At 43.0% G+C, this 19,482-nt stretch overlaps 5 protein-coding genes across 5 annotated transcripts; 3 read left to right on the top strand and 2 right to left on the bottom strand.

Annotated features, from left to right (window-relative positions):
• Positions 1-105: 105 nt before the first annotated feature.
• BO94DRAFT_376745 (uncharacterized protein) lies at positions 106-1,441 on the top strand. Its single transcript, XM_025607232.1, has 4 exons — positions 106-313; positions 373-424; positions 487-1,333; positions 1,393-1,441. Exons 1-3 carry the CDS (start codon positions 221-223, stop codon positions 1,191-1,193), a joined length of 852 nt encoding a protein of 283 aa, XP_025469393.1. The 5' UTR covers positions 106-220; the 3' UTR covers positions 1,194-1,333; positions 1,393-1,441.
• A 952-nt stretch (positions 1,442-2,393) lies between these two features.
• Positions 2,394-4,355, top strand: BO94DRAFT_533125 (cytochrome P450). The gene is made up of 4 exons (XM_025611270.1): positions 2,394-2,693; positions 2,742-3,583; positions 3,632-3,742; positions 3,795-4,355. The coding sequence occupies exons 1-4, from the start codon at positions 2,453-2,455 to the stop codon at positions 3,963-3,965; spliced, it is 1,365 nt and encodes a 454-aa protein (XP_025469394.1). The 5' UTR covers positions 2,394-2,452; the 3' UTR covers positions 3,966-4,355.
• Positions 4,356-4,507: 152 nt separating this feature from the next.
• On the bottom strand, positions 4,508-5,605 carry BO94DRAFT_616831 (putative trichodiene synthase; the record flags this gene model as incomplete). The annotated part of the gene is made up of 2 exons (XM_025616808.1): positions 4,508-5,458; positions 5,585-5,605. The coding sequence occupies 2 exons, from the start codon at positions 5,603-5,605 to the stop codon at positions 4,508-4,510; spliced, it is 972 nt and encodes a 323-aa protein (XP_025469395.1).
• Positions 5,606-15,394: 9,789 nt separating this feature from the next.
• Positions 15,395-16,801, bottom strand: BO94DRAFT_583604 (putative integral membrane protein (Pth11); the record flags this gene model as incomplete). Its single annotated transcript, XM_025615572.1, has 6 exons — positions 15,395-15,728; positions 15,799-15,894; positions 15,943-16,322; positions 16,383-16,450; positions 16,500-16,556; positions 16,603-16,801. The coding sequence occupies 6 exons, from the start codon at positions 16,799-16,801 to the stop codon at positions 15,395-15,397; spliced, it is 1,134 nt and encodes a 377-aa protein (XP_025469396.1).
• A 1,049-nt stretch (positions 16,802-17,850) lies between these two features.
• BO94DRAFT_533129 (O-methyltransferase) lies at positions 17,851-19,460 on the top strand. The gene is made up of 5 exons (XM_025611271.1): positions 17,851-18,083; positions 18,163-18,289; positions 18,375-18,498; positions 18,570-19,021; positions 19,094-19,460. Exons 1-5 carry the CDS (start codon positions 17,889-17,891, stop codon positions 19,402-19,404), a joined length of 1,209 nt encoding a protein of 402 aa, XP_025469397.1. The 5' UTR covers positions 17,851-17,888; the 3' UTR covers positions 19,405-19,460.
• The last annotated feature ends 22 nt before the right edge of the window (positions 19,461-19,482 follow it).

The following is a 19,482-nucleotide window of genomic DNA, read 5'->3' on the forward strand; positions in this document are numbered from 1 at the left end:
TCAACTGAGCGCAACTTGCTGAACCACTTTCAATAGGGATATAGTATGCCAATATAGCTATACCGCCAAGCTGGGCAAGCCGAAGGGGAGTCGGAATAAAAGGACGCTGGCCAAGCTGGATGCCGGGAACCGTGTGAGACCGTCGGATGTGCCTCAGCACGATCATCATGTGTCCTCGGTGCCTACCAGTCCCATCGTACCCTGGAATCTTTATCCGCCTATGGGAGATGATCTAGATTACCCCGGGGCAGAGCTGCTCTTTGATTTGAACATACCAATGTATCCTCCACCGCCGGACGGGGGCCTATGCCAGGTAGGTACCACCGATGACCATCCACTCGAGCAGCACCGGTCTAATACACCATCTCCTAGTCAACCCTGGTAGACACAATCACGGATGGTGATATATCTGCTGCATTGGGTAGTAAGAGAAAGTCCCACTGATTTCAACTCCCCTTCACTGACCAAACATCGCCTGGTCCTCAGCTGACCACAGCAACCCGGCATCAACCCCTGTTCTATCTTCGTCGGATTCCACTCTGCCCTCCACCACCAATCATGCTGCCGCAAATACTATCGACAGTGAGCCATCTGAGCAACCTTCCTGTGCGTGTCTCAAGCTCCTGACAGAGCAGCTATGTCATCTCAATGCCACTGAGCGCAAGCACAGCACCATCTCGCCGGACCGGATTCTGTCCCTGGCTTGGGTGGTTCTCAGCTGCTCTGATAGTGCGCTGGCGTGTGCCTTTTGTCGGCTGGACACTACAGTGCTGCAGCTGATCACCAACACCTTGCAAACGATCTTTCATTGGGCCAAGGTGGATTACCAGGACGCCGTTCAACATCCCCTTCCGCCGATCCAATATGGCGACTGGATGGTGCCTGAAGCGGAGAGCCACCTGATAAAGCTGCTGCTGACGAAGCGGGTCCTGAGTCTCAGTCACTCGGTGGTCACGCTTCTGGGGCTCCGGGTGGAGGAAATCCAGCTGCTGGCCAAGAAGCAGATGAAATACCAGTTTATAGATATTGGGCATATGCGACAGGCGGTCAAGAGGCTTTTTCTCTCGTTGACCGAGCTGGATGGGATTGTCCAGCGTTGTGGCAAGGGGAAGCAACAACTTGGTCTGGATGGTCTGTTCGCGCACCCCCCTTCAGAGCCAACCCGGCTTGCCTCGGACTGGGATTCAGAGTAGGCTGGCTGGCTCGAGTCAGGCCAGCTGTCAAGGTGCCTTCCTGGTAGCACGCTATCAAGGAAGACGCTACGCCCACACTTACCGCATCAAGAAAGAAACCGTCTGATAAGTTATTATTCAGACTACGTTTTAAGTCCTGTGTAAGATATCTCATACAGTATATTGTACAAGGCCTCATTCATAATCTCGAAATATACAGGGCTTCACACAGAACATGAAATCGGATCTGAAGCAGGGCCCTAAGTCGAGTGTCAAATTTAGCTTCAAATGGGACTCGTGATAACTGGGCCCCAGTGGTTGCCTAAGGCATAACACATGCCTCAGGCATTGATGAAAGCGGCAAGGGTGTTGCTTAGCTATAAAAAGTAAGGGTTGCCCAATCTGATAGCCGGAGTACGCAAAAGGTATGCTACAGATGTGGCTGTACATGATAACTTATGACCCTCAACGCAGATCTATGGTTTTCGTGTCATCTATCCGACGATCAACAGGTGTTGTGGATCACGGGGGAGGCCGCGCGGAATAGATCTCCGGCTACTGTCTTCCCCATCACGTGCCGAAAATTGCCAGTCACTCAAGTGGGTCTATTAAACGTAAGTAGGTACTAATAGGTATAAGCAAGTGGACCAGCCCATGGGCCGGTGACTGGTCAATGCGAGCTCGCTCGGAGCTCAGTTGCCGATCCTCGGGGGTGGATGGAGGGCTGGCAGAGGCGGGGAAGATAGTACCAAGTACTCCCCGGTCGGATTCACGCAATTAGATTAATTCTAGGCAGCTAGATTCCATCCAGAGAGGCAATAAACACCAGGCAAGCATAATGAATGTTTTTTAAACAGATGTGCTCCGTTCTCAACTGTACCATGGCTCGACGCGCGGGGGTTCTATCCAAGTCATTAGGGCTGTACTCGTAGGATGCTCCCTATCTTCCAATAGGATGAGATGCATCCTCCAACAGCCCTACATGAGAGCCTCTTTCATCAAGCCACCGGCCCAAAATTCTCCATTCACCTCAGTGATATGGATGTATTCACTCCCCACCCTCCGATGTGTCAGAATCCGTGCAGGGAATCCCACCTATAGTCCTGCATGGATGGAAACGGCGTCCTTGATCCCTGCTGGGTCCCCTCTCGACCCCACTCAACTCGCTCATTTAAGCCGGCCTCTGTCCAGAGCTTTTTCTCTCCTCCACCTCCCCAACACCTTCGTGTCAATCTCCTCAGCGCCATCAGACATTCTCTCCTTGTGTCTTGTCGAGCGCCATGACCCCCAGCATGTTGCCAATCGCCATGGCGGACCTTCGGGCCAGCCTTCCTTGGGCCCTGGTCATCGCCGTCGTGGGCTATTCCATCGCCAGAATCCTGTACAATCTCTTTCTCCATCCTCTGCGCCACTTTCCCGGCCCCTGGTGGGCGGCCTGCTCCCATCTGCATGAGTTCTACTTTGACGTGATCCAACGCGGCATGTTTATGTGGCAGATCGAACGCATGCATCAGCAATATGGTGAGTAACACGATCCCCCCAACAGCCTCGTACTGACCGATGAACCAGGTCCGATTGTCCGCATCAACCCTCGCGAAATCCACATCAGTGATCCAACCTTCTACAATGAAATCTACGCCGGGGGCAGCCGACGACGCGATAAAGATCCCTACTTCACCCCGGCATTCTCGGCGCCCTTGTCCATGGTAGCCACCAACGATCATGACCACCATCGCTTCCGACGCTCCATCCTGAACGGCTTCTTTTCCAAACGATCCGTCCTGCAACTGGAGCCCATGATCCAACAGAAAGTGGACAAGTTGCTGAGTCGCTTCACGGCGGCCCATGACGACGGAGATATCATCGCCACCGAAGACGCCTACGCTGCCCTAACTGCCGATGTCATCTCCTTCTACTCCTACGGCCACAGCTTCAACTACCTCGACCACCCGACTTTCAACAGCAACGTCCGCCGAGGCGTCAACGGAATGACCCACGTTGTCCATTTCAATCGCTTCTTCCCGGTCCTGCTCGGGGTCCTGCGAATCATCCCCCTGGAAGTGGTCCGAAAGGTACAGCCGTATGCGGCGCTGGTGATTGACATGAGAAATACTCTCAAACAAATGGCAGCCAGCTCTGTGGAATCGCGTGAGACCAAGGCTAGTCGAATGACCATGTTCGAAGCCATGAATGGGGATGAAATCCCGGCTGTGGAACGTACCATTGAACGGTTGACCGATGAAGCCCAGATCCTGATTGCCGCAGGAACAGAGACCACCGCACGTGTCCTGGTGATTTTGACTTATTATCTCTGCCTGCATCAGGATATCCTTCTCCGACTGCGAAAGGAACTCTCGAAGCTGGGAACCGATCGGCCGACCTGGACAGACTTGGAGAATGTGCCCTACCTGGTCAGTATCCCTCTATCCCACCCAGACAGACATCGCTAACCTATCCAGAGAGCGGTTATCAACGAAGGTCTTCGCCTGTCCATCGGCTTGACCATTCGTCTTCCGCGCATTGCACCCGATGAAGACCTAGTATACAAGAACTGGGTCATTCCACGCGGAGTAGGTATTTTCCATCTCCATGATCCCCAATACTAATGGAGTATACATCCAGACCCCAATGAGTTCATCATCGTACCTCATCGCCATGAACCCCGAGCTCTTCCCAAACCCCAAAACCTTCAACCCGGATCGCTGGCTCGAGGCTGCTGACAAAGGAGAGAACCTGACTCAATACCTGACCAACTTCACCAAGGGCAGTCGGTCGTGCGTGGGGATCAAGTAGGGCCTTAGCATACACCCTAACTTACTCATCGGGGACAGGACTAACGGATCTAGTTTGGCCTACGCGGAACTCTATCTAACCACTGCGGCGGTAGTGAGTCGTCTGGACATGGAGCTGTGCGACACTGCCATTGAGAATATCTGGCCGCAGCGGGACTTTGGCGTTGCTTTTACCAAGGATGATTCATTTGGGGTCAAGGTGGTGGTTAAGAAGGCCTTGCATTAGCTCGAGGGTGAGTATGTTCAGGAGGTGATGAGAATTGGTTTGTTTCATGCCGGGTCAAGTAGCGAATAATGGCTGCTGACTATCTACTATGGTTCATGGGATGTTATGGACGTAATATGACCCCAATGTTGTTAGGTCTTCATAGTCCATAATCTGACTACATGTACGTATTCCTGTAGCCAAATATCGTCAATGTCAGAAACTCTAGCCCAAGGCAGATCGCTCCCTATCATCGTGGTGACTACACAGGTGAATCCTTACATTCAACAAAAACAACTACAATTGTTAGACCCCGAATACAAGACCCCGAATCCACATCACGCCACCGACGGCTGCCCCGAACATTCACGGCCATGGCCCACAGCCCTTTGTTCACCCGACTGACTAGACTTTCGGTGTTCAAACAGAGTAGCCTTCATCAAGTCCCCAGCCTCCCACGCCTCATGGATATCCAGCTCCACAAGTCGATACCGCGTTTGCGAAAGATGATACGGGATATATCCCTGAACCAGATGTTCAATATCCCGCTGCATACCGGGCATCATCGAGAGAAAACACCGGACACGCTGAGTCACCCGGATAGTCTTCTGACAGATATCCTCCAAAGCGCGCAGAGGAGACACAGCATTCACGACAGCGACATTACAAACAAAGTTCCCCGTCTCATCTCTCACAATCGACTCCTTATAAAAGGAGAAAATATCATTCACCGCTTTAAAGAAATACGTCAATTCCGGAATAGCCAGCAAATAGCCCCGAAAATGGCTTTCATCTGGATAGAGATCCCGGGGAAAGGCCAGGAAAGCATACGCCTCAGCGATGCTCGTTTTCAAGCGCAAGTAATAAGGGAATCCGCGGGCGTCTGGTGGCAGCGTAAGTGCATGAGCGCCTTCCAGCTCAACTTCCACATAACACGCCGCGATAGACTCCAAAGTCGCCTTGAGGATCATACCTGTTGCAAACTGGCCATATGCATTGCTGATACTATCATCCAGAAAGCGGACAAAAGACCGACGCAGGGGATTCTCGGATGCCTGTCCCTTGAATAACACCCTGGCCACTTGTTTCAAATCATCCAGGATCTCACCCGCCAGATGATCAATGGCAATCAGATATACCGTGAAGATGGCAACCACGCGCTGAATCCCCGGCGAGACATGGGGATAGGCTGTCAGGGCGATGGCGGTGCTCCATTTGATGATTGGAGGGAGACGCGCGGTCAATTTGGAAGGAAGGTCCTGGGCAGTGAAGTATTCGTGCACCCGGGTCTCCAGGGTAAGGTTGTATTAGTAGTAGTAGTAGAATTTATAGACCTGATATAGCTGGCTGTACTAATAGCCTTGCTGTGCAGGTATTCTTTAAGCTTTAAAGAGGCTATTTATATATATATAAACCATCAAAATATTATAAAACATAGTATTAATCTTGCTGGATCCTTAGATCCTGTTACACGCCTATTAACTGCACGTCTGTTTCTTAATTATATAGCTGTTATATTTATCTTACTATCTGTCTTTATTTAGATTATTATTATTATTATATTATTACTAAGATACTGTATTAAAAAGCTTGATTTTTATATATCAAAAAGCTAATTAAAAAACATATCCTGTCCTGTTTTCTGATTTTCTAAGTTCTTACTAAAACTATACTTAGCTCTATTTAGTACTTCTTCTACCTGGTTTTTATATAGTATAATATATACTCAGATCTTGCTTAATCTTATTTCAATTACTGTAAATCTTTTATATAATTATATATATTATGATTTATTATCTACGATAATCTTTAATTACTATCTATATAATTTATATGTTCATTATTCTTTCTTTTTATCTTATTTATTCTTCAGTAATTAGCAGAATCTTACTGAATTGATTTAATAATCTCGTTTTCATTATAAAGTTAGTAATATAGCAAGCTGTAACTAGCTTACTTACTAATATATTATAATTATTTTAGTTAACTGTAATCTTATACTTTCTAAATCTTTATTAAAATTCTTACTAAAGCTTCTAGAATCTCCTACAGTTAAATAATATATATTTTAGAATCTAGAATCCTTAGTTATATCTATATTTATCTGAAACTTTTATCTTAATCTTATATAGAAAGTAATTTAGGCTTATTCTGCCTCTAGATTAACTAAATTAATACTGAGCTCTAAAACCTATTAAGACTTTAATAAAATTTAAAAATTATCTTAATTAATTCAGATATAAGATATTTGATCAGCTCAATAAAGATTAATTATTACTTTTACTATTTCTTTTATCTTTTCTAGATTAGTTAACCCGCGGTTCTTCTTACTATAAAAATTAGGATTATTATATCTACTTTAAATAATTCCTGATTTTTAATTATGTTCTTGATTATTTTATTAATAAGTTTATTATTCCAGACTCTCTTATAACTAGAAATCTAGTAGTAATATGATTTAACTTTCTTCTTCTGTAGTTACTTTAATCATTAAAGTTAAATAATTAAAATATATTAACTAGAAGAAATCTTTAATATTTTTATAGCTTTAAGTACTGTCTGACTGTTATTAAAATATAGATCTCTTTTTTTCTGCTTAACTATCTCTGTTAACTATTATATAACTTACTTTATAATTGTAAGGAGCCCTTCTAGCTTGACTATATAAATATTATTTACTGTCTCCAGGCCTAGATAATATGATATCTTTTTTCTTCTCTAAACTCTATAAGTTCTAAATATAATCATTATTATACTAATATAGCCTCTATATCTGCTTTTATTTATATAGAAAGTAATCTTTTTTTCTTACTTTAATAAATATATATATATATTAATCGCCTGCTTGCGATTCTTAATAATTATTATAAATAAAATATATTATAAAGATTAAATACAAAATTTTCTTATCTTTTATCTCAGCTTTTATATCTTTGGATCCTGGCCCTGACTCTAATCTTAATTTTACTAATATCTAGAATTTTTGATCTCTATCTTAAATATCTCCAGAAATATATGATATTCTCTTAACTTTCTCTTTTATTTTTTATATAACTTACTTATTACTAGTCCTGTAATTATATAAATCACTATCTTTTCAATCTCCTACTTCAGAAGCTAGAGAATTAGAGTTAGATAAACCTCAGTATTAAATATATTCACAGTAATATTTTTTAAAATCTTACTAATTAAGACTGTTATCTACTGTTATATTTAATCTAGATATTAAATTATATTTTTTTATATTACAGTATCTTTTACAAGTTTTTATAGATTGTACTACACCAAAAAGTAGTATAAAAACGGTAGGACTATTTTTATATTATAAGTTATATATATATTAAATAAAGATATTCTCTATATAAATACTGATATTAATTAGAGTATCTTAAAACTAGTCTCTATCTTTATAATTATTCTTCTATAATATTTTCTAAAATTAAGCTTTAAATCAAGTTAAATATTAAGATATAGTACTGCTTTAGTGAACTTAATTATAATCTTATCTATATTGTTTTTTATTATAAATTCTGTATTAACTAACTCAGACTTACTATAATCTAAGTAAAAAAATATATTAGTTAGTATTTGATTGAGATGAATATTAAACTATACTATTAAGTGTAGTTCTGTATTTAAAAATATATTTTTCTAAATATATAGACTACAGCTCTTTCTAATCTAATTTTAATAAAATTATTATTATTATTTATCCAACTGTATATTTTAATTATTTTTCTAAGACAATACTTGAAATAAGCTTCTAGTAAAGATATATTATATAATAAGTATAATATAGAAAATAAGAAGAACTCTTAAAAGATCCCTGTAAGTATTAATATTTATTTAATAATAAGTTTAAAAAAATATAGCTTTATCTTTCTATTACTAAAAAAACTCTTTAACCAGGATATTAAATATCCCAGTTATTACTTTTTTAAGATAAAAAATAAATTTTTATATAATATATTTGTTACGGACCCCTGCTAGTTAAAGCTACTAGTAAGGCGGACTCCTCAGGCAGAAGGCAACGTCCGGAAGGACAGCAACTCTTATCGAGTAGAATCCTGATCTGAATAACCGACGCCCGGAACGGCCATGCATCACGTGACTACGGTATATAGACCAGCTTATGGTATATGGTATATTATCACGGTCTATGACTACCATACTAGTATATGACAGACCTGATGGTATATGACTTGGTATATAAAGGATAGGATATATAAGGACATTCTTTCATATACTTAGCTAGTTCTGTTCTTCATGCTTAATAACACTGTCTTTAAGTACCCATAAGTTTAGAAGCTTAGTGATAACACTTGTCTGTACTCACTTACGGATAGCTGCGCGGCACTATTCAGCCTTACTTCTCTTCTCTTGTTCACGACCAGTCATTCCTAGATAGTCATTAGTCTGATACATCCTCGATTCAGTTCAAAGGTACGTATACCAGTGAAGCTAAGCTAACAGGAACAGGGAAGCGATCCTAGGGTTTGACAGCTAACTACTCTAAAACTTTAAGTATAATGAGGAAAAAAGGAAAACAGAAAGTGTTATAAGTGTTTGTTAAAGAAAAACAATACTGGCAATAGCAAAGCAAATAGAACAAACATGATGACATAAGCATCACGTGATACCTGGCGTAGCTGCAGTCACATTTACTAAAATCTTATATATCTTAATAAGGATAATATCCCGAAACTTGATTACAGGCCTGAAGTAGTACAGCTTTAACAAGTTATTAATATAAAAAAGATTTATAGATAATGATAAAAAAATATTTTTAACAATCCTTATCTTTATCTCTGAAGTATTAACTTTCTTATTATTATATATTAATATTATTATAGTCTAGCTACAGTACTAATCTCTAATCATTACCCAGTATTTAATTTATTAAAGACTGTATTTATTCTTTAATATATATTAAGTATAATTTTAATAAGTTCTTTACAGGGTCTTTCAAATAATCTATATTTTCTTATTTCTTATTTATTTATACAGTTCTTTGTACTTTAGCTTATAGTTTATTAAGATCTTGATTAGTTATTATTAGATTTTCTATACTTTATAAATCATCTTTATATATTTTAAAATAAAGTTAAGATTTACGTAAGTATTTAATCGTACTTACAGAGTTATCTTGTTTACTATTTTTATAATAATTATAATCAGATAATAAGTAACCTGATTAATATTATTCTCTGTCTATTAATAATTATATATTATTAATTTAAAAATATAGAGTCTGGGAGTTCTTAATCAGACTTTGATTAATAAAATAAGCTTATTTGTATTAATCATCTTTCAGTTTCTGTGCTGGACTATTTTAGTAATTCTTGTATAAATATTAATCTCTATATATAATAATTAGTAATCTGAATTATTATTTATTTTATTTACTTATTTCTATTAAACTACTTTATCTATAAGGTTTCTGGATATAAAAATAAGATTAATAATAATATTTATTCCAGTCTTAAAATAAATAATAATACTAGACTTATTTAGCAGCTCAAGCTTATATTTGTTGATCAGTTCTAGAAGCTTTTTTATTCTTTATTTAATATTTATCTTCAGTCTTTTCCACGTAGGGTAATAAAGATTAAAGTCTTTAAGAACTATATATTTTATATAGTAATACTATTAGATTTACTTCTTTATAAGACTTATAATTCTTGTATTAAGTTTATTATAAATATTATAAATAAAGATAATTCTTATCTTATTAATTCTGGTATAATTAATCTAGAATTATTAATAAATCCAGTTTACCAGCTGGTATTTCTAGATATTTAAATATAGTCTTTCACTAATATATAAGTAGACACGTACTCTATTATTATTTTCTAGATTTAAAAAATAGTATATATCTATATTTAAATTATATATAATATTTTAAAAGGGATTATCTTAGGAATCTTGATAAGTAATAATATTTACTTCTCTTGCAATTATTGTTTACAGAGATAATATTATAATCTAATTTCTTAATTAATTATAATTATACTATTGTCAAACCCTAGGATCGTTTCCCTGTTCCTGTTAGCTTAGCTTCACTGGTATACGTACCTTTGAACTGAATCGAGGTTGTACCAGACTAATGACTATCTAGGAATAACTGGTCTTGAACAAAGAAAGAGAAGTAAGGCCGAATAGTGCTGTGCAGCTATTTATAAGTGAGTACAGACAAGTATTATCACTAAGCTTTCTAAATATATGGTTATTTAAAGACAGTATTATTAAGCATGAAGAACAGAACTAACTAAGTATATGAAAGAGTGTCCTTATATATCCTATCCTTCATATACTAAGTCATATACCATCAGGTCTGTTATATATTATTATAGTAGTCATAGACTGTAATAATATACTGTATACCATGAGTAGGTCTGTATACCGTGATCACATGATACCTGGCTCTTTCGGGTGTTAGTTACTCAAGTCAAGATTCTACCCGATGAGAGTTTGCTGATGGTCCGGATGTTGCCTTCTGCCTGACGAATCCGCCTTACTAGTAGCTTTAACTGGCAGGGGTCCGTAACAACTATATAATATAAAAAGTCTCTGGCTTATTACTATCTGATTCTTTAGATATTAAATAGTACTTTCTAATTTATAAAAATACTCTCAGAGATTCTCTGTAATATTTTTATTACTTTAGCAATAATTCTCATAATTAGAGCTGTAATAAGATTTACTACTATTAAGATAGAGAATATTTCCTTTAGTATTTTATATTTTTTAAAGAATAAGGATTGCGTGTTTCGAAATACTAGAATTTACTTATTATTAGTATTAATAATATGTCAAACCCTAGGATCGCTTCTCCCTGTTCCTGTTAGCTTAGCTCCCGTTCCAATACGTACCTTGAACTAAATCAAGATAGGTCAGACTGATGACTATCTAAGAGGTGACTGGTCCTGAACAGAAGAAGAGAAGTAAGGCCAGATAGTGCCGTGCAGCTATCTGTAAGTAAGTACAGATGAGTATTATTACTAAACTTTATTAAAACATATGGTTACTTAAAGATAATTAGATTGAGCATGAAGAACAGAACTAACTAAGTATATAAAGAAGTGTCCTTATATATCCTGTTCCTCGCATACCATTCTGTATACCATCGGGTCTGCTGTATACCTGTTTAGTAGTTATAGACCATGATGGTATGTCATATACCACATGCTTGTCTGTATACCATGGTCATGTGACATGTGACACGTGATGACTCAGCTCGGGACTTTAACGTATTCCACAAGCGAGTCGGCACCACAAGCGAGTCGGCACCCCAACGCGTTTTCACCGCGATCAAAAACCTCACTCAATTCAACCACCAACCATGCCTCCAAAAGCGCGTCAAAAATCAAGAAATTCAGCCGAGCAGGAGGGGAGAATTTTATTAGCAATCTCTGCTATAGAAAATAAACAAATTACCCAAATTGCTAAAGCTGCACGTCATTATAATGTGCCTCGTTCTACTCTACAAGATCGACTACGCGGAAAAAGAAATCGCTCAGAAACACGTGCCAATAGTCATAAAATGACTCAAAATGAAGAGGAATCGCTTGTACAATGGATTCTATCGCTAGATCGTCATGGAGCACCTCCCCGGCCATCTCATGTACGAGAAATGGCTAATATTCTGCTTGCTAAACGTGGAACTACACCTATTCAAACTGTTGGAGAGAACTGGGTCTCTAAGTTTGTTAAACAACGCAATGAATTAAAAACCCGCTATACTTAATGCTATGATTATCGACGTGCTAAATGCGAGGACTCTAAGATTATACAAGAGTGGTTTAATCATGTACAAATCACTATAATGCAACAGGTGATTACACAGGAAGATATCTATAACTTTGATGAGACTGGCTTTGCTATGGGTCTAGTAGCTACTACACAAGTAGTTACTAGAGCTGATTACTATGGAAAAGCACGCCTTGTACAGCCAGGTAATCGGGAATGGGTTACTTCAATTGAGTGTATTAATGCTTCTGGTTGGGCGCTTTCTCCGTGTATCATCTTCAAGGGGAAGGTCCATATAGAGGGGTGGTATCAGAGCAACCACCACATGACTGGAGGATTGAGGTTAGTCCTAATGGCTGGACTAGTGATGAAATAAGCCTTCGCTTGCTTCAAAACCCCTTTATTCCTGCTACTACTGGCCGTACAACTGGGAAATATCGTCTCCTAGTTCTTGATGGCCATGGCAGTCATTTAACACCTCAATTCAACCAGATATGCAGTGAGAATAATGTTATTCCTATCTATATGCCTGCTCATTCTTCGCATCTACTGCAACCTCTGGGTATTGGCTACTTTTCACTGCTAAAACATGCGTACGGAGGCTTAGTGGAGAAGCAGATACGCCTTGGGTTTAATCATATCGATAAGCTTGACTTCCTTGAAGCTTTCCTTCAGGCGCGTACAGATATCTATACTACTAGCAATATCTGCAGTGGTTTCCCCGCTACTGGGCTAGTTTCATATAATCCAGAGCGAGTGCTCAGTCAGTTAAATATTCAACTAAGTACTCCGACACCACCAGGCAGCCGGTCAACCAATTCAGTGCCTAAGACACCCTATACTATCAGGCAGGTGGAGAAGCAAGCATCTACAATTAAGAAGCTGCTTAGGGCGCGTACACAAAGCCCTTCCTCTCCTACAAAGGCTGCGCTAGATCAACTTATTAAAGGATATATAATAGCGATGAATAGTGCTACTATTTTAGCACAAGAAAACCATGATCTACAAGCCGCATATGAGAAGAAGCTTCAAAAGCAAAAGCTATCTACTAAGCAGCTTACTGCTGCAAAAGGTCTTTCTATCCAGGAGGGCCAGGAGCGATTCCAGCAAGAGAATCAGGTTATTGAAGCTCAAGATACTGTGTCTAGGGATCCGGGGCTTCCTGCAGTTGGACCGCGCGTACGCGCGCCACCACAGTGTTCTAATTGTCATATTCGGGGGCATACTAGGATCAGATGTCCTAACCCACCTAGTAATTAGTTTTATAGAGAAATGCAATTGTTTTATTGGTAAAGCGGTGCTTGAATCTAACATAGTCATGGAAATCGGAGCGGAGGTGGCGGCTCGGTAGTGGATTACGTTATTTCTTTAATTCTCTTAATAATATTTATTAGGGGCATAGCCCGGAGATTTTTAATAAGTAGATAGCTAGTAAGTTTAATAATAATTTCATTGTTTTTATTTAACTTATAAAAAGTAATCTTAAAAATCTTTATTTCTACTGTACATATTATTATAAAAATATCTGTAATTATTAAAGATAATAACTAGATTCTTTTATATATTATATCTGTATAAGTTTTCCTGCTTATGATAGAGAATCTTATATTTTTAAGATTAGTCTGGATTTTAACTGCAATAATATTATGATAGAGTTAGATAAACTCTTATTAAAAGTACTTACTAAACTTTCTCAGCTTATATTTTAGATTATGATTTAGATTAACTATAGCAAGCAATTCTGTGATCTTCAGATTTATTTTAATAAATTACAATATTAATTTAAAAAAAAACTAGCTTTACTTATCTATATATAATTAGAAATTATTCTAATATAATATTACTGGTTAACTGCGCGCTATATTAAATTTAATACAGAGTTTTTTATATCAGTTATCAAGATTAATTATGGATTTGTTTAAGATACTATTTTAACACTATAATAAGACAAAATCTTATAAAAGTAATATTAAAATATTGTTAGTCATGTTAAATGTAACTATATAAAATATAAGGCCTGTAAGCTGTTACGGACCCCTGCTAGCTGAACGACTAGTAAGGCGGGCATGTCAGGCAGAAGGCTACGTCCGGACAGACGGCAACTCTTATCGGGTAAAGTTCCGATCCGAGTCGTCACATGACCACGGTATACGGACAAGCATATGGTATACGGCATACCATCATGGTCTATGACTACCGCGCGGGTATATGGCAGACCCGATGGTATATGATATGGTATACGAGGAATAGGATATATAAGGACACTCCTTCATGTACTTAGTTAGTTCTGTTCTTCGTGCTCAATAACATTGTCTTTAAGTAACCATATGTTTTGGTAAAAGCTTAGCGACAACACTCGTCCGCACTTACTTACGGATAGCTGCGCGGCACTATCTGGCCTTACTTCTCTTCTCTTGTTCAAGACCAGTCGCCTTTAGATAGTCATCAGTCTGACTGCCTCGATTCAGTTCGAAGGTACGTATTGGAACGGAAGCTAAGCTAACAGGAACAGGGAGAAGCGATCCTAGGGTTTGACATAAGCCTTGTGGTTATGGTGTAAATTTCAAAAATTTGATTCGCGCGTGGGGAGTTGTTTATTTTTCGGTAAGGTCGTATTGTTGACGAGGAAGTTCATAGTTGACTTGGTGGAGGAAGTCTCAGAGAAGAGTGGTGTATTCGGTTTTCATGTTCACTGCGAGGATTATGCAGAGGGGGAAGGGGGGAAATGTACGGAGGGAACACCCAGTGGGAAGTGGGCTCTGGGATCAATTTAACGGTTGGGTGTTATTGTATCCCCGGCCATCAGACCGGCATGTTAGTGTGTGGACCTGTCAATTCCAGGGCCGAATTGTACCTCCACTTAGCCGGGGGGCTCCACTTGGGGCTGTGGCCAGGCCAGGCCAGCCCGGGCGAGTGGTGGCGACATGTTTGCTATGCCACATGCAATCACCGAGCAGAGGAGGGGTAAGACCATCTCATCTCTCAAGAAATGTTTACTCCTGAAGGCTCGAGAAGGAATTGCTGGAGAGAGTGTTTTTTTTTTCTGCGCTGATTGTGACTAAGCTAGCCTGAATGATGGACTCGTGAGGGTATCTCTCTTGCCGGATCATCGTACCGATCAATCTCCATCCTACAGATTGCAGACACCCCGGCTACAATCATATAATTAACTTGTTATCGTCCGGCATACGTCCAATGGCGCTTTCGAAGGTTCCCGTGTTAGGAAGGTCCAAGGAACTCTTTGCTAACCTCTCGTGAGATAATGGATTATTACTATTACTATAGACAGGGTGGGGTATACGTGGTTATCTCTCTCTCAACCATACCATGCAAAGGGGGGAAGGGGTTGTATAACCCAGAGAGCGACATATGCCATGGTAGTCCAGATCTCTGTAAAAGATGGGCACAGGACCAGATTTCTGGTACTATGCATCTCCATTGGACAACAATAGCAGGAACCAAGAGAGCGATGGCATCTATTCCGACATCCGCTTCGAGGTCACGGAATACTCGGTGGCCATCATAATGGCCGGCTCGCCACTCCCATCATCCTGCTTGGTCATCTCATGCAGACTCTCCACATCGTGATTGGTCTCCGCCGCCGTTGTCCCCTTCAGGGTCGTGAGGTGGTCCCAGTTGCGGATCACCTTCTTGCGCGAAGCTCCAATGGTGTCCTTGCCATCGGCCCGTTGAATCGGCTTAAAACCACTGTTGTTCTGGCTCCCGAAGAGATTGGGGAAGATCCGGAGCAGCAGAGGGCGCAGCACCGGGAGACAGGAACAGATGATACCCACATTGATTTCCACCATGCTGTGCACCATTAGCTGCTGAGCCTTTCTGTCTTGGAATCCGAGTGTAAGAGCGGGAGGGGAATACGTACGCCCATTTGGCCAAGGTCACCTTGTACCAAGTCAAATCCATGTCGTCCACGAACGGCATCATAGTCACAATGCGCACGATGGCAATCACACACGCGCTGGTCACCCGTCAGCCCGTGGACTCTTCATGGCAAGCAAGAACTTACAAAGAACCCATCATCAACACCAACATCAGCAGCACCCTCTGCTTAATCGTGGTCTGCAGCGACCAGCAAAGCTTGATGGGCAAGGCCAGGGTGATCAAATCCGAGAAGAGGTTGAACGCAGCGTTGGCATAGACAAAAGAGAGTTGCTGCACACATTTGGCAGTAGGCATCAGGGTCACATCCCACATGGCCTGCACCGGGAGACAGCCAAGCGTGAATACGAGAAGACTGATGATGTTGTACAGGGCGACAAACACCATGATGGCATAGGTCATTTGCCGGAACCGCTTCTCAGGGCTTAGTCGCAGGTAGAACAGCAAAATGGAAGTCTTGACCAGCCAGATGCCGACCACGAAGATGTCCTCGGCCGCGAGGTCATACTGCAAAAGTTAGTGAAAAGGGATTTTCTACCCGATGGAGAGGGTTGCTAGACAGCATACCTGCTTAAAGGGCTTGATCTCGCTCAGATGCAGGTCCCACATATGAACGCCGTACCCGTTCCGAATATCTGCCATCATCAGTATTCTGTAATTGTGGAGGCAACTAATGACACTCACTCAGCATACACAGAATGGCAAACAGCCACGCGCATATCTGCGCTCCGATACAAAACCCTATACACCGTCAGCCAAGCCAATCAACGGGCTGAACACTCCTCACAATCATCGATCGCGATGGTCTTCTGCAAGCGGATCCGCGTATAGAGGCGCAGCAGCAGAATAGTGGTGCCCGTCAGACATAGCGCGATGTTGATGGAATAGATCTGGTAATTCTGGTTCTCCGGATTGACAAAGTTGGCCGTCACCCCAGGAGGAGGCGTCGAGGCCGGCACTTGGCTGAGATCCAGCGTCGATGACATGATGAGGTGCCTTTGTCGTCCGCGAGAGGCCTGCTGTCCAAGTAAACTGCTAAGGACAGCCGACGAGTATCGCTGCTTATGTATCTTGGCCAACATGCTCGACTACCCTGCTGCTGCGCGGAAATATTTACCGGGTTCCCTGCAAGCGTCGCGACTACTGGTCGATTATTCTTCCCTGCATCGCATAGTTTGCGATCCCCGCACAGCTTGATGCAGCAGTTACCACCCGTTCTGGAAGCACCACCAGCATCTCGCTTCGACCACCGCTGGCAAGTCGATTGCGATGCGGCTGACATTGCACCCCGCGCCTCGTCGTCCAGCATTCTCTCCTTCGGATTGGCCCGAGTATCATTGTCAGGAGCATCTATAGACATCTCGGCTGCGCATCAATTGCATCTATCGGACGCAGGGGCTGCGGTATAGATTGCGTGCAGGGCCAAAAACCGGGTTTTAGATGACAGGTTCGAAGATAGTCTTGCTGTTCGGGGAGAGATCACAGACCCTAGCCGGCTCGTGACGCCCTCCCTGTCGATCCGATCCTGTGTGAAGCCTGAAGAGCAGCAATCTGGAGCAGGGCCTATACCGCAATGGCTGTGTGTTGGGAGGGGATCGGCGGAGACTAAGGCTTTCTTCCGGATGCCTCTGGATGGGCGCTCTGGATATGACCAGTGAGTTCCTTCGGACACAGACCCATCCGGGACTATCAGCCGAAGATTATCCCCATTTCTTCCGTACTTTGGTCTCTCTCGTATCCTAAGAAGAGCTCTCAGCCAATGGCCGGCTGGAACAGGGCAGGCATCCGCGGGGAATTGACCTGTCAGTTGGCGGACGGGGGGGCTGCCTGGCCGCCATCCGACGCTATGGCTGCCGATCGCGTTGCCTCTCCACTCAACCCGCCAATGACAGGCACCAACGGGCTCAACTGCCCAGTCCAAGGGCCATAGCGTCACGATAGTCATTGGCTGGTCCCTTGGGCGGGCCCCGAGTGTGACGAGTATAATAGGCCTGTCCCCTCGGCAGCCGGGGGGACAGGGTTCTGCACTCTGCAGACCCCGGTCCACCCCCCTGACCCTTGTACATACTAGCCATGGCCACTGCTCAGCCCAATCTCGATCACATCCAGCAGTGTCTGGCCGAAGTCACTGCCGCCGTCGACCAGTATCGCGCCGCAGCCTCCTCCCACACTGGCCAAGATGCGCGATATCAGTTGACGGTCCAAGCAACCCGGCTGGTGCGCGCCATCCGGGGCCCCGCCGACCTGGTGTTTGCCAATTTTGAAAACGTGAGTCGGCCAGAAATCCCGGGAATGCTCGGGGAATCCGGTTCAATAGCTGATGAGAGCCGCGGGTATATGTTTGTAGATGGTGAAAATGGGGGCTATCCGCACACTATTGGAGGCCGGAGTATTCGACGCCATCCCGACCGGGGGCCAGAGCATCTCGGCTGCCGAGATCACGGCCAAAACCGGTGTGGATAAGGAGATCATCGGTAGGGATCCCGAATCCTTTGTTCCCCCCATGTCCCTCTGCCAGGGGAGTCCCTGCGGTGCCAGACTGGGCTGACCCAGCCGCAGTGCGCCTCATGCGGGCCCTCACCCCCGTGGGACCCTTCCGCGAGACGGGCGAGGAGCAGTATGCCCACACCCCCGAGTCGGAGGTCCTTCTGGCTCCTCAAATGCGGGCGGTTTTTGGTCTAATGTGAGTGCGGCGGTGCCTTCAAACCTCCATCCCTGCGGCGTTTCCGATGCCTAACCGGTCGGGCTGGTCAGGATCGACGAGTACTCGCCCGCCATGCTGCGGACCCATGAGTTCCTGCAGCAACAGCAGTGGCAGCATCGGATTGGGCTGCGGAGCAACCCCTACACGCTGGTGCATGGCTGCGATGGCCAGACCATGTTCGAGCATATCTCTCAGCGTCCAGCGCGGGCCACCCGGCTGAACGACGCCATGGTGGCCGAGGACAGCCTTTTGGCCGAGATTGGGCTGTATCCCTTCGTGAAGACCCTGGGCCCTCTGGCGCAGCCCGACGGGGTGACCGTGGTGGATGTCGGTGGGGGCCGGGGGCATATCCTGCGTCAGCTTAAGGAGAACATGCCGAGCCTCCCCGGCAGGTTCATCCTGCAAGATCGTGACATGGTGATTGCGGATAATGGATCCGACATGGAGGCTCATGGCATCGAGCCCATGGCCCATGACTTTTTCGAACCCCAACCGGTCAAGGGTAAGTCATCATATCCATCAATGAATCTCCCTTGGGACAAAGCTACCATTAACACTAAATGAAACGATGTAGGAGCCCTAGTATACTTTGTTCGGCGGGTCCTGCACGACTGGCCTGATGAGGAGGTGCGGCAGATCCTGGCCCATCTGGCAGCTGCTATGGACCGGGAGAAATCGCGCATCCTCATCACCGAGACCATCATTCCCGAGGTGGGCGCCACAACGACCAATGCCTATATGGATCTCACTATGATGACCTTTGGCGGTAGGGAGCGAACGGTCAAGGACTTTGCCCATTTGTTTGATTTGGCGGGTCTGAAACTGGCCAATGTGTATCAGGCACCAGGGGTGCCCATGGTGGTGGTGGAGGCTCATTTAAAATAAATCGGGTGTAGTCCGAGTTGATTAGTTCGACACCTCTTCCCTCAGGTGCTTGACTGGAATTTAATTGTCCGTTATCTC

Source organism: Aspergillus sclerotioniger (assembly GCF_003184525.1).
Source record: "Aspergillus sclerotioniger CBS 115572 chromosome Unknown BO94scaffold_8, whole genome shotgun sequence".
Taxonomy (NCBI): Eukaryota; Fungi; Ascomycota; class Eurotiomycetes; order Eurotiales; family Aspergillaceae; genus Aspergillus; species Aspergillus sclerotioniger.

Bases quoted from the DNA above. Each gene is read 5' to 3' on its own strand.
- BO94DRAFT_376745 (XM_025607232.1), top strand. From the start codon at position 221: ATGGGAGATGATCTAGATTACCCCGGGGCAGAGCTGCTCTTTGATTTG. The intron at 314-372 runs GTAGGTACCACC...ACCATCTCCTAG, and splicing joins CGGACGGGGGCCTATGCCAG to TCAACCCTGGTAGACACAAT. The intron at 425-486 runs GTAAGAGAAAGT...CCTGGTCCTCAG, and splicing joins TATATCTGCTGCATTGGGTA to CTGACCACAGCAACCCGGCA.
- BO94DRAFT_533125 (XM_025611270.1), top strand. From the start codon at position 2,453: ATGACCCCCAGCATGTTGCCAATCGCCATGGCGGACCTTCGGGCCAGC. The intron at 2,694-2,741 runs GTGAGTAACACG...CCGATGAACCAG, and splicing joins ACGCATGCATCAGCAATATG to GTCCGATTGTCCGCATCAAC. The intron at 3,743-3,794 runs GTAGGTATTTTC...GTATACATCCAG, and splicing joins ACTGGGTCATTCCACGCGGA to ACCCCAATGAGTTCATCATC.
- BO94DRAFT_533129 (XM_025611271.1), top strand. From the start codon at position 17,889: ATGGCCACTGCTCAGCCCAATCTCGATCACATCCAGCAGTGTCTGGCC. The intron at 18,499-18,569 runs GTGAGTGCGGCG...CGGGCTGGTCAG, and splicing joins CGGGCGGTTTTTGGTCTAAT to GATCGACGAGTACTCGCCCG. The intron at 19,022-19,093 runs GTAAGTCATCAT...GAAACGATGTAG, and splicing joins CGAACCCCAACCGGTCAAGG to GAGCCCTAGTATACTTTGTT.